Source organism: Hakea prostrata, chromosome 4 (genome assembly GCF_041222555.1).
Source record: "Hakea prostrata isolate BN-2017 chromosome 4, UWA_Hpros_2, whole genome shotgun sequence".
In the NCBI taxonomy this organism is placed as follows: Eukaryota; Viridiplantae; Streptophyta; class Magnoliopsida; order Proteales; family Proteaceae; genus Hakea; species Hakea prostrata.
In genome coordinates this window covers 54,057,686-54,071,911 of record NC_142603.1, presented here as the reverse complement: position 1 = coordinate 54,071,911, position 14,226 = coordinate 54,057,686, and the positions used below count along the sequence as shown (strand labels likewise).

The following is a 14,226-nucleotide window of genomic DNA, read 5'->3' as shown; positions in this document are numbered from 1 at the left end:
ATAAATCTACATATTCATATTTTGGAGTGGTCTAAATTAACAGGTGTGAATCCTTGGATGAATTCATGAATCTCGGAGTTATGGTTCATGTTCAGTATTTCCATAGTACGGTATGAAATCTCCTATTTCCGTGAATCACCAGTTAGGTAAAGGGGAATTTCAAATCATGAATCTCGGATTCACGTAACCAAACGGACATAAATCCCCTATTTGGGTTTGTTTCACAATTCGCCACAGCCCACATCGGTTTGTTCCCCTGGAAGGGAATTATGATTTCAAAAAAAAATCTTTTCATTTAAAAGTGATTAGAATCCACTTCCGAATATTGGATTCAAAACCACCTTCAAAATTATAAGTGATCCTACATATAGATTTATATGGTGTTTCTACTACTCATATTTTCCTCTCTTTTTTTTCCGATTTTCCCTTACCCTAATTTTTCACCTTGGATTTATTTTATGTAGTTGTTTTTAACTGACCATGCCTTTATACTAGACTCTAGATGAGCTATTTTTCTAATAATTGTTCGTTTATATATTTTTGTTACATGATTCACACTCGAATCACAAATCACATGAAATTGGGAATATTGCGTGAAAATTCGAGTTATTTGGATTTCAAGGTTTGAGGTTAATAGATTCTTCCAAGTTGACCCTAGGTAAGAAAGACCCTTGACTCACATAAACATGATAATTTCCAAAACAAATAAATTCCGAGGATCACCTATATAGATCTTGACTCGAAAATTTTAAAATTAGAGTCAACACAACTATCAATGGAACTAAGTAACCAAACACACTGTATATCTATGACTAGCTAGTAGCATCTTTTTTGTTCAAACAGTTTTAGATAGTCGTTGCTTCTCTTCTTCTAATGGTTACTATTCTTGGAATATCATCATTAAAAATGAATCAGCCAAAAGATTTTCTCCTTAAGTTTCTTATTGAATCTTGGGTCCACCCTTGTCCCCTAAATGCTTGGATTGCATAACTGAATCTCCTCATGCTCTTCTTGTCCTTTGCTTCATTGAATTTTCTTCTTATCCCAAAAAGAAAAAAGAATATGGGGTGTCCATAATGATTAGAGACATTGCATGCTACCAAAAGTATAAGTAGATAATGAAATCCAATGTGTTATTTTTCTTTTTCTTTTTTCTAACTTAGTATTAGAAACTGTGAGTATTAGAAGTGTAAATGAATAACAACATCCGCATCTTATCCGATCAAGGGAATCCAAAATCAAAGCTAGGTGTAATAGTCATGTATCGAAGAAGAAGAAGAGGGGAAGAGGGTGTAGAAGTTTTAAGTAACTGATTACCCAAAAAGAAAATGTCATGTGACCAAAGTAGATTTCTTTTCTTTCTAATAATATTGAATTCATGGTTTCTTTTTGGTGTGAAGCAAAATTTTCCCTCTACACCTTTATTTTTCACAAGGAAGTTGGAACAGTGGCTTTTCTCTCATTTTCTCTCATGTTCTAAAGTTTGCATGAACTTCAGGAGGTACTCATCTGCCAATTAAACCTATTTATTCCACTCCCGGCCCCCACCCTCCACCAGAATCTCCTCCCTCTTGATTAATATCACCACTCTCTTGCCTCTGTAGGACCCCAACTACAAAAAGGCCACCGTTTCTGAGCTACCCAAAACTCCAAACCCTTTAATTTTACACACTTTACAGATCTGTAGAACCCATACAAAGCCATATATAGTCAACACAAGAGACAGTCTTTCCAACTGCAAGAAACCAGAGCCAATGTCTCCTTCTTTCCTTCCTTCCACACTTCCTACTTGTTCTGCTTGCTAGGCAAGAATGACACTTCTGAGAGTTTCAGTCGTTTTGTTTCTCCTCGCCATAGCTTGGGGCAACAGAGGGGCAGATGACGACTATGTCAGAGAAGCATGTAGTGTGACTCGTTACAAAGATCTCTGCATCCATTCACTATCACCCTTTTCTAACTCTGCAAAAAGAGATCCTCGCAGATGGGCAAGAGCTGCTGTATCAGTCACAGTGGGTGAGGCTAAGAAGGTTACTGAGTACCTGATTAACGAGAAGGTGAACATGGTTTTCAGAGGAAAGCAGCAAATGGCTCTCTCAGATTGCATTGAATGCTTCCATGACTCACTTGATAGCCTTCACAAATCGCTTGCAGAGCTAAGGGGATTGAATTCCACCACTTTTGATAAGCAGGTGGAGAACGTTGAGACATGGATGAGTGCTGCTTTGACCGATGAGGATACATGCTTGGATGGCTTCAATGGTGGTAAAGGAAGACAAGTGGAATCTCTCTGCAATAGGGTTTTGAATGTCACTTACCTTACAAGTAATGCATTGGCTTTTGTGGTCAAGCTTGCATCAGCTGGTGGAGGAGCCTTTACTGATCCATAGAATTAGTTTGCTCTTTGAACAGTAAGAGCTATCCAAGGAAAATTTCCTAATTATACGTCATGTGTGGCTAGATGATTTCTTTTTATTTCCCTATCTATGTTTAAAAGATAATTAATGAATAAATAAAGAAAAAAAAAATAACTGTAACTAGTGAGAAATTCATGGACCTTCTCCTTGTTTATTCAAAATTAATTTTGCTTGCAACTTTAAATGTAAATGTAAAATCTATTTCATAACTCACCAAGTATTTCTGTTTTGAGAAAGACTGGCATGAACCATTTTGAGTGTTTTGAAAGTAGAAACAATTTTTGAGGCATTTGATAGAACTTGGCTCTAAAAGTAGAAACAAATACCCATAGGCATTTGATACCATTTGTTTCTCGAAATAAATTTAGAAATTGTAATCAAATTTATGAAAATTGTTATTTTTATGTTTTTAGTGTCAAATTCCATAAATACCCTCTCTAAAACTATTTTACTTAAACAAACCTATATCTAATTTTTTGCTTTGAGAAATGTACGCAACAACAAATGGGTGTTGCATCGAAAGTGCTTCTCGAAGGAAATTCTTTTTGTAAAATTTAGTTTATGTTACAAAATATGCAAAAAAAAAAAAATTGTAAAATTTGACAAAAATGGGCAATATTACGATTGTGGTTGGAAGGGAATATTGGGTTGGAATGTCATTGGATTAGTATGGTCACGGCTAGTGAATATTTGGGTTAGTATGGTCATAGCAATAGAGGGATGCCTACTTTTGGGGTTGGAACATAGAGGAACCGGTTGCGCCAACTTTTTTCAGGCATTTTGTATAGATTTGTCTCAAGTCTGAACTACTTTTTTGGGGGTGCTTGATTCATTGATCAATATAATCTTGCTCCCTATTTTTGCATAGAAAACAAGACCCGATCCAAGGATTCGGATAATTAAACGAATCACCAAAATGAACAAAATAAACCAATGATCTTAATAAGTTGAAGACAATCACAAAACAAGTAATAACAAATCACCACAATAATGAAAGAGAAATGCAAACAATACACAAGAATTTTACGTGGTTCACTAACCCGAAATGTTAGCTACATCCATGGGGAAGGGATCCACTATTTTAATCTTCAAAATAGTATAAGATTTTTGAAAATAATACAATGTTACCCAACCGGTCAATCCACCTCTCAAACCTTCTTGAAAACACCCTTCCGCCTTCAAGCTTTTGAAAAAAAACCCATCAATCCAAATTCAAATTTCAATGAATTTACAATAGAGAAAAAACCAAGAGAGAAAAAACATTTTTCTTGCAAAATCACAAGAAGAAAAAGACCCCAAGAGTTCAATATCCCTTTTTTTTTCTTTTTCAAAATCCTTATTGGAACTCATTAAAAATTCTCTTTTTTTCAATGCATTTACTTCTCCCAAAACCCTCTTAATAATACCAAACACTTAACCCATATTTAAATTTTGTGGAACCCACCAAATTCAAATTTGAACACAAAAGAATGAAGTGATTTTTATCACAAACCTACCATTTTGCTTGTAGTATCAATTTGACATTCTGGATGGCACAGTAGTACAGTTCTTTGTTCTGGTACATGCGTCTGGGCCATGACATCATAGCTACTATTATAGTTGTCTTCCTTTACTTTTATTTTTGGGCCATCATAGATTAATTTCTAATGACTCTTTCCACAATTATTATCAGTAGTAATGCTCTTTCATTTTTTGTATCCAGCTAAACGTCATTTTTGACCAAGAAGGAAAAAGAATGTGAATCCATTAGAACACGCTTTTGTGAATTACAGCTAGTTTTTTTAATTCTTAACTATACTTAAGCTTTTCTTTGTTCATATAAAAGAATTTCTTTCTTCTCCAATGATGTGACCTTAACATTGGAGTCTTGTATCATTTATTATACTCTCATGAGTCACAATAATATAAATTTTCTTTTCAAATCATAAATGAAAATTTTTTTTTTTATAACATTCCTCTTTAAATATAAGATTATAATCAATTGTCACCTCATCATTTTTCTAAAATTCTTTTTAAGCAATTGACACATAAAAAAATAAAAATGAATAAAATAAAAAAATAAATAAAATTTGTTGTGTTGCAACTTGCAAGGCTGGTTTGATCCGAATTAACATAAGAGGTGAGATCAGACGCATGGATCTCGTACCATTATTTGTAATCTTGAATTTTTTTTTCTTTTTTAAATGAGTCATATATTTTCCAAAATCAGAACTTTTCAAAGGCCCCTCTAAAAGCTCTGATATTATACTCGCGAATCCTCGATTTACCCAAAATAAAGATATTATATACCTTCGGCTAGTTCATTGAAGTTGCAAAAGTAAGAAAGAAGATGAGTGAAAGGGAAATTCCTTCTCTTACTTTTATGAATGTGATTCAACTATAAATTAATACTTAAGTTAAAGGGCATTTGGTCATTTTAATCTTTTACGGATAATATCATAGAACAATTTTTTGCTGAAATTTGGCCGTTTCAGTGGACAGTGAACCAAAAACGTTGGTGAAAAAAAAAAATCCAAAAATCTCCGGAAAGTAGCCAATTTTTTGGGCGAACTGGCAAAATGCAGGCCCCCCCAAACAAGGGAACGGAACCCGGAAAAAAAAACGGAAAGGGGGGAAGAAGGAAAAAAAGGGGGGGGGGGGGGGGGGGGGGGAGGAAAAAAAAAAAAAAAAAAAAAAAAATTTCAAAATGCAAAAATCTAGCAGGTTTTGCAAGTTTTGTAACTCTAACAGTTGCCTGAGATGATGGTCTACGGTGGATGACGACGGCTTCGACGCAGATTGACGATTGGAAAAGAGATGATAACACCTTGCGGAAGCCATGACTATGGCTAGGTTTTGGCTTCCGTAGCTTCGCATCTTCCTTTCAATCAGAGAGATTTTGCCGATTCGCCAGGTTTGCCAAGGGGCGAACGAGCGAAATTTCCCTAACTTTTGTACTTTGGATAACATGGGTATATTGAAAAATTAACTTGAATTTAGATGGATAATTATGTACAAACATGTTAAATGTAGACAACTCGTGTAAAAATTTCTCTTACTTTTTTTTGACAAACAATTTTTTTTTGATTTATTTATTAATTATTTTTGATAAAATTAGTTGTCTATTAAACAATGCTAGAGACCCAAACGGTTGAAACCTACAGAAAGACAACAGATTCAAGCCTAATGGTAGTTGCACCTGATGAATCATGAAACACTCTATATATGGTTGTTAGGAGTAACCACACACTCTTAACGAACACATATGTTTATACATAAAAATTGAAAATTAGGCTACAATGATCATGGAGGAATGCTGCTGCTGCAAAAGTGTCGGTGAATGGAGTTAGAGAAATCTGAAATATCAAAATCAAAACTCAAAAGTGGGAAACCGTTGCGCCAGAAAGATATTCTTCTGGGTTCTGTGTTGGCACTTGTAGGGTGAAGCGTCAATGTCGCTTCATTAAGACCCCAATTCAAACTTCTGTTTTTTTCTCTTTCTTTTCTTTTATATTGACCAACTCTCCCTCCAAACCTCTTTATCCAGTAGAGGCAAGAAGGTTCTGTTCCTTGCGACAGAAACTTCCTTACAGATACAATCGCCACCAGAAAGTTTGGACCCAGATATGATTAAAACAATTCAAATCTTCTAAACAGAATCAGGATTGTAATTGGTTACTATTTGATGAGAGATCATCATCATATATTAAGATTTACTGTTTTTGGAGTTTTTGACCTGGCTTGTGCTTTTCTCAGATAGAACCTTTCCCTGCACAAATATAATAAAAGTTGTAGCAGAATAAGTCCAAACTATAGTTTCATTATCTCAAACCACCCTCTTTAATATTCTCACCAAGTTTTGTTCTGTGTGCTCTACAAGAGCAGTACCTTCACATGCACTCAATTGAAGCTGCACTGATGAGGAAAATTTTCCTATAAAATAATATGCATTTGTATTTCATTATTATCTTTATTTATGTAATAAATAAGAAGGGTTCCAAAGCTGTTTGAGGAAATTTTTTTTTAGAGGAAGGGAGACTATATATTATATTATAAAAAATATGATACAAGTTGATATGTTACAGAGTTAAATTCTGAAGAACCAACGACCTTGACACTCTTTAGCAACATTCCGGAGAGTTGTTCAGGTAAGCCGGAAAGGTTCAACAGCATCTCTTTCTACCGTTGCCAACCCAACAAGATAATCCGCACACCGATTAGTCTCCTTAACCCTATAGTGAAAATTACAATCCTCAAACAAATTCTTCCACCAAGTGTAAGTAAGATACCCGGGAGGATGGGGGTGGAGATGAGTGCCCAATATAGGCCTTACGACAACTTGAGAGTTGGATTGCACCAAGACTTTGTTATACCCAAGTTGTCGGGCTCACCAAAGGGTGCACCTAATGGCGAACATCTTCGCATTTTGGATGCTGATATTGGATCATAGCTATTTGAGAAATCTGTTTGTTGATATGTGGGTATTCCCTTATAGTTTTCGAATCACAACATGTGACATTTCCAAGATCAAAGTTTGTGATCTCCCCATTGTTGCATCATGGCCGTTAGATCTTGAGAATGCTATGGGTCATGGTCCAAGAGCCACCTAGGAGATACCCATATGACGGCAAACAAAGACTCGCTGTTTGGAGTCTTTGACTAAATACAAGGTGAAATGATGATGCTGGCTGTCATGAAATGGATCGAAAACATATCCTATCTTGAAGGTCCTTATACATGTTCTCATTAATGTCATGATAGTAAAAATGTTACACTATTAGACACTGATCCCCACCAAAATATTAAATTGTAATGTATAATATAAAGTTACATAAAAAAAAGTAATATAAAAGAGAAGACAAATACTCGGAAAAAAAAAAAGACAGAAGACAAATACAATAATTCTATTAAAGACAATTACAATGACGAAAAAACTTTTTTTTTTTGGATGAAAAGAAATATTTTTTTCTTATGACAATGATATAATGAAAATTTCCACATGCTTATTTGGTTTTATACCTTGGGTCCCATTCCACAAAGATCTTTTTATATGTTGGAGCGTGACAAATTCTTTGGAAGACCAGCAGGGTTACTTGAGACCGGTAGTTGATAGCAAATAAATGGAATCGGGATCTCCCCCCCGGGGGGGGGGGCGGGGGGCCCCCCCCGGGCCCCCGCCCACCCCCCCGGGGGGGGGGCCGGGGGGAAAAAAATTTTTTTTTTTTTTTTTTTTTTTGGGGGGGGGGGGGGGGGGGGGGGGGGGGGGGGGGGGGGGGGGGGGGGGGCGGGGGGGCGGGGCGGGGGCGGGGGGCCGGTAGTGAGGTGTTTTACGTTGGCCAATGTGAATTGATTTTTTTTCTTTCCTTTTGATATACTTGACTTAGAGTCAGGTCTGTAAATTTGCCCAGATGAACCTCAGGTTCAAAAAAATTAGAGCAAAGTTTCAACTCTAGATTTATGGAATTCAAATTGTAAAAATCATTTCCCATCCACTATGTGTGGGCCCCTTTTTCATTCAAGATTCCAACCTTCCAAGGACACTAAGTTTTAATGTGATATTGTTTTTCATGTTCTTTTGGTTGTTCACAAATCCTATTGATTAAGGGTAGAAATGTACTCCAATAATATTAATCATGTCCTAAAAATTGGTTGTTAATATAATTAATAGTCACAAGTCCTCAGTCAAGTGACGTCGTCTTCACTGTTTCTTCTCAAATTAATGAGAAAAGTTCTACCAACAAAATTAATTAAGAGTTTCAATCACCTTTTAATTCGCATAATGTTTTCATTACACACTAAAATGTGTTGATTAATATACGAGGAATACATGTCAAAACATCTAATAGGGCTCATATACGCATGTTCTAGCGCTTGGTTCTAACCATCTCATGTCAAATCATAATCTAATGATTTGCCCTAAAAATATTCACATAATGCAATTTTGAAGAGTCGTTAATTATTAAGTTCTAAGAAATTACTTGATAGAAATTTCCCACGACATCATGGTGAATAAGCAAATCATCCACTTTTGGCTAACGGTATAATATTGATTCAACTCGTCCGACATTTCAATATTGCCTAGTAGATAGTAGGTTTGGAATCGTTCAAGAAAGTCCATCATAGATTATTCTCACTTGCAATGTGGATCTATTCAAAATACGGTATTATGTGTTTTTTTTTTTATTATTAAATGACGATTTTATACATATTGGAGGTGCAGAACAGTAGAAGTATTGTATATTTCATAAGGAAAAGTCGAATTCAACCTCTTCGAACATTGATCATTGCCAACTAAGCAACTTTTTCGTGATACCAACATGAATTCTTGCCATTTGCAACTTTTGAAGAATTTTGCAAGCTTATTTATATAACTTTTTAATGGAAATTTGGTTGGCCAATCAATTATTTATTTATTTATTCAATATATTGGTACTATATAACATTTTTTTATTCACAGTAACTGCTGCTCCGTTAAGAGGAAGCTGTCAGCCATCATTTACCAAAATGCCCACATGGAATCTCAAATTGCCTATCGTGTTAACCCAGCATGCTTGGAACTTCAAATTCCAATAATGGAACCTAGACAGAGAGATGCTTTCTTCATTGCAAACGGAGGGTATTTTGGTCAATTCAGTATAATCTGAGATTACTATTTAAGAGAAAGATTTCTACAGCTTAAATGACAGAGAAGCGAAGCAAAAGAAACGCGGTGACTGATGAGAGGCGAAATTTGCTGCAAAGTGATTGATGTTCTTTAGGTTCAGCTTATTTAATCCCCCAGATCCCTTTTTCTTCATAAGGGGTTCTAGGGATTTGTAGATCTCTTGAATTCTTTCTTCTTCATTTCATATCTTACAGAAATCCTTCAAATTTCGTTATTTTTTGGTTAATTTACAGAAGAATTTGTTGAAACCAAAGCGGAAGGAGAAGGAATTGGAGGAGGACATGAGTTCTGAGTTGATATTTAGAGGCCATGAGAGCCAACCTGAGGCGTATGTGTACGTACCGAGACAGCCAAAGCCATGGCTATCTGTAACTCGCCCAATCAGGTACTTGCTTCGTGAGCAGCGTTTGGTTTTCGTTCTTGTTGGAATCGCAATCGCAACTCTCTTCTTCATGTTGCTTCCATCCTCAAACCAATCTCAGTATGTTCATAAGTACGAGCCTATCCGTGATGTGTATTTTCCGACTGGATCGGGATCGGGATCGGGATCGAACAGTTTGGCTTCACAGACGGTGGCTTTAGGGCATAAAGGGGGTTTTGGGATGGTTAATTCGGGAGGGAAGGTGCCGCTAGGGTTGAAGAGGAAGGGTTTGAGGATCGTTGTTACAGGTGGAGCAGGATTTGTTGGCAGTCACTTGGTGGATCGGCTGATTAATCGAGGAGATAGCGTGATCGTTGTGGACAATTTCTTTACGGGAAGGAAGGAAAATCTAATGCATCATTTTGGGAACCCTAGGTTCGAGCTTATTCGCCATGATGTGGTGGAGCCGATTCTTCTTGAGGTAGATCAGATCTACCACTTGGCTTGCCCTGCTTCCCCTGTTCATTACAAGTTCAACCCTGTAAAGACCATCAAGACCAACGTTGTGGGCACCCTAAACATGCTTGGGCTCGCCAAGAGGGTCGGTGCTCGCTTTCTTCTTACCAGCACCAGTGAGGTGTATGGTGATCCTCTGCAACATCCTCAGGTCGAAACTTACTGGGGAAACGTCAATCCCATTGGTATGTCTCTCATCATTTCCTTCTGTAACCCTGACTTAGAAGCGTTTAACACAGTTGAGCACTAACAATAACCTTAAAAAAACAGGTGTTCGGAGCTGTTACGATGAGGGTAAAAGAACAGCAGAGACGTTGGCGATGGATTACCACAGAGGAGCTGGGGTCGAGGTCAGGATTGCTCGTATCTTCAACACCTACGGTCCTCGTATGTGCATAGACGATGGTCGTGTCGTCAGTAACTTCGTTGCTCAGGTGTGTAACTCGCTTCTCTCTCTTTCCCTGTTTCTCCTCTCTGTCAAATTATTGATCTTGAAGGATGCAAGCAGGCACTGAGGAAGGAGCCAATGACGGTATACGGCGACGGGAAACAAACTAGGAGTTTTCAATTTGTGTCCGATCTGGTGAGTCATCTCAACAATTTCTCTGTAAATTTTCTTTATAATTGTTTTCGGTTTTTCTTTGCATCATTCTACTTCCCATAATTTGGCTAGAAATGAAAAAGTGAAAACAAAAATATCTCAAATTTGTCTTTTTCCTTGAGGGGGGAGGTGAGGAGGGAGGAATGATAAGTCCATTGATTTCTATGGGTCCAAACACTGGTAAGAAAGAAGGAAAACATGAATTGATTAATTAATATTCATTAGTATCTTAGGGCCTGTTTGGTTACGTGAATCCAGATTTCAAATCTCTGGATTCACAAATGGGAGATTTTTACCTGTTTGGTTGTGTGAATCCCTAGATTCATGAAATCTAGAGATTCACATTTTTACACTAAAAACGTGAATTTGTAGATTTATGGGTATGAGGTGAAATCCAGAGATTTCACCCATACTATCAAAGCGTTAAACACTTAAACCATAATTCAATAAATAATTTTTTAGGATAAATCTAGAAATTTCATTCAAAAAATTCAAACTAACCAAACAGTTAATTTTATGAACCATGACTCTAGAGATTTGAAGTCTGTAGATTTGAAATCTCTAAATTTTTGAAATCTACAGACTCAAGTAACCAAACAGGCCCTTAATTAATGTGTCCAAGAGAAGTTAACAAGCAAAGAGCTCTCTACTTCAAAAACAAAACAAAGAAAAGTTGGGGGAGAGTTGGTCGGGTTAGACTGTTTTTTTTGGGTAAACAGTCAGGTTAGACTTGGGGGCGGCGCTTTTTCTCTGTTCTGAGGACTGTTTCTTCCCGACCTAATCAGCCCAAGTGATTCAGACCCCAAAGAGAGGCCTGGCAAAGTGGGCTAAGTATCTGATGGTTACACTTTGCATTACCTTGAATATTGAAAATCTTATCGATATTCTATAACTCTATGACCAATTCGTATTTCTTTTTCAGACCGGTCATTTGCTGGAATAATAAAATGGGTAGATAAAAAGGAATGGAAAAGTGGATTGTTACTGGTGAAATTTCAAAAATTCACTTTGTTTGATTCACTGGTAGGAAAAATGAGCAGATAAGTTTTCAAAAATTAAAATTTCAATAATATTTATTGATAGTGTGGCTAACTTTTCTTTTACCATGTTTGGAAAAATTCAACCATTTTGGATGGTGTTTTATAAAAAACTTAAATAAGTTTGTGGGACTCACACATTCCATGTTTTTCCTCCTTTCTTCTTATCCCCACTCCATCTATCAGTGGATCCCACATTTATATTTTTCCCACTCTTTTTTCTCTTGTAAACAAATGACTCCCCTTGGGTGCATTAGGTGCTGCATCAGATTTGAGAGAATTAGTATGTTAAATTTTGGGGAGAGGTAGATCTAATCCAATCTCTCTTCCGGTGGAAGCTCTGCAAATTTTCTTCTAGTAATAGCCAAGTGAAGAGAATATGCAGAATAGTGGTTTGTTGATGTGGGTATTTGTTGATCTTTGTGGTGTTTGTTTCAACTGAGTGCAGGTGGAGGGTTTGATGAGGCTGATGGAAGGGGAACATGTGGGTCCATTCAATCTAGGAAATCCAGGGGAGTTCACAATGCTGGAGTTGGCACAGGTGGTGCAGGAGACCATAGACCCAAATGCAAAGATTGAGTTCAGACCCAACACAGAAGATGACCCACACAAGAGGAAGCCTGACATCTCCAAGGCCAAGGAGCTCTTGGGTTGGGAACCCAGCATCCCTCTTCGCAAGGGTCTCCCACTCATGGTCTCTGACTTCCGTCAGCGTATCTTTGGCGACCAGAAGGAAGGAACCGGCAGCAACAACAACATGTCCTCTTGAGCATCATCGACATATAGTTTTTTAAGGACTCTCTCTCTAGGGTAGAAACAATAGCAGCAGCAACAGCTTCGGCCTTTCATTCGATTCTTCTTTTCAAGTTATACATTTATTTTCCTTCATTATTCTGTAATTTTTTTTCTATCATATCATCATCCTAGGTGCCATACTTCAAGTGCCAATTGGCCTAATTTCTATGTTTTGAATTGCCTAATTCCAGTCCTCATTGGGATATTTAATTACTTGGATGGTAGAAGAAGAAATAACAATTAAATTCTTTTTCATTTGCAATTCCAGAAAGGAAAAATATTTGCTTCCGTTAACTGGCAAGTTTTGTATTACCAAAACAAAGAAGAAAAAAAACTTGCTAGGGTGTTTGCCTTTCTGTTCCAGCATAACCTTCTAGGTATCGTTTTCAAAGAGTCCAACCATAACTGAAAGACAGAAGGATCAAGTAGATTCATATCAGCTTAGCCAATCATACATACAGGATGGATCCACACCTAGTATACCAAATCAAGATTGACGGAAATACACAAGCTTGCACTCAGAACAAAATCATTTGGGATCAGATCATGGAAATTGATTTCTAGAAGCTACCAAATCGAGATTCATAGCAATTGATTTCTAGAAGCTACCAAATCGAGATTGATGTGCAGTTGCTTTAGGTGATGATGATGATCCATTTATGTTTATTGTTGTAATCCTTGTGTGGGGAAATTTGAGCTTGCTGAACTGCATTGTTTGTAATTATAGCTTCTCTGTTTTATGGATTCTACCTTTTCTTTTTTCATCTTTTGTGTAGGATTTTTCCCATGTCTGAACTTATTCTCTAATTTCAGTCCCATTAGAGATGGCTGTGAGCTGTTATTGTTGGTTTATCTATAGTTGCTATATTGGACTGGTTCTAAAATTCTACTCTAGTCATTAGTTGTAACATTGGACTGGTTCTAAAATTCTAGTCTAATCATTAGTTGTAACTGAGATTTCCAGGTATTTCTCTTTTTGATATCAGTATTTGTCAGTGTTCTGACCTATAGGGTTCAAAGGATATTTGTAGTTACTAATTAGGCATCAGGCTGCATCCACAATGACCATTCTCTTTAGTTGATATTGGCCCATGGATTGTAACCAGATCCTTGTGCCCTAATACTAGTGTGGAACCCCGTACTCCTGCCCCAATTCTAATCTCTTTTGGCCTATTACAAGTTGCTGGTTACATAAAGGTTTTAGTTAGGGTGTAAACGGACTAGATTTGGATTGGATAGTGGTACCATATCTGCATCCTATCATATTCGAACGGATTCGGATAATATTCTATAAGTTTTTGGACAGATTTAGTCATATTCGACATGAATACAGATTGAATATAAGTTTTCAACTACCTATTTACATATTTACCATTATATTTGTGAGGGCTAGGTTTGAAATTTAGAAATTTGACAACTTTTATAGCTATTTTAGTAGAAAATCTAGAAAAATAGTCACATATCACAAGTAAAATTTTTATAAACATAAGAAAATAAAATATAAATAAGTAATTTAATTGGATAATTTTATCGACAGATAATAATCGGTAAGAAAGGGGTAACCATATCCACATCTTATTTATTTCGGAGGGATTCGGATACCTCTAAACAGATGGATGGGTAATGCAAATTCCATAGTTGATTTCCATTATCTATTTACACCCCTAGTGTCAGTTACTTTACTCAATACTTACTGATCTTCTCTTCTGGGTTGGGTTTTCCCTTGATGTTTAGTGAACTTAGTCCTATCACAATCAAAACACTTGGTGGGTTTTTACTTGCTGTTTCAGCTTGGCCCTGTTTCTCTTGTTTGATTGCAGCATTGCTGTTTTTGCATTATATGCTAGTTTTGGGTTATT

The 14,226-nt window shown here is 36.7% G+C and overlaps 2 protein-coding genes across 2 annotated transcripts; both read left to right on the top strand.

Moving 5' to 3' along the window:
- Positions 1-1,790: 1,790 nt before the first annotated feature.
- Positions 1,791-2,573, top strand: LOC149019659 (Plant invertase/pectin methylesterase inhibitor superfamily protein). The gene has a single exon (XM_089153628.1). It carries the CDS (start codon positions 1,812-1,814, stop codon positions 2,385-2,387), a length of 576 nt encoding a protein of 191 aa, XP_089009754.1. The 5' UTR covers positions 1,791-1,811; the 3' UTR covers positions 2,388-2,573.
- A 6,487-nt stretch (positions 2,574-9,060) lies between these two features.
- Positions 9,061-12,580, top strand: AUD1 (NAD(P)-binding Rossmann-fold superfamily protein). The gene is made up of 5 exons (XM_089153623.1): positions 9,061-9,151; positions 9,291-10,119; positions 10,205-10,368; positions 10,443-10,517; positions 12,021-12,580. Exons 2-5 carry the CDS (start codon positions 9,339-9,341, stop codon positions 12,339-12,341), a joined length of 1,341 nt encoding a protein of 446 aa, XP_089009749.1. The 5' UTR covers positions 9,061-9,151; positions 9,291-9,338; the 3' UTR covers positions 12,342-12,580.
- Positions 12,581-14,226: the final 1,646 nt, after the last annotated feature.

Excerpts from the sequence above, each read along its gene's own strand:
- LOC149019659 (XM_089153628.1), top strand. The coding sequence starts at position 1,812 with ATGACACTTCTGAGAGTTTCAGTCGTTTTGTTTCTCCTCGCCATAGCT.
- AUD1 (XM_089153623.1), top strand. The coding sequence starts at position 9,339 with ATGAGTTCTGAGTTGATATTTAGAGGCCATGAGAGCCAACCTGAGGCG. Across the intron at positions 10,369-10,442 it reads TCAGTAACTTCGTTGCTCAG|GCACTGAGGAAGGAGCCAAT; the intron begins GTGTGTAACTCG and ends GGATGCAAGCAG. Across the intron at positions 10,518-12,020 it reads TTCAATTTGTGTCCGATCTG|GTGGAGGGTTTGATGAGGCT; the intron begins GTGAGTCATCTC and ends AACTGAGTGCAG.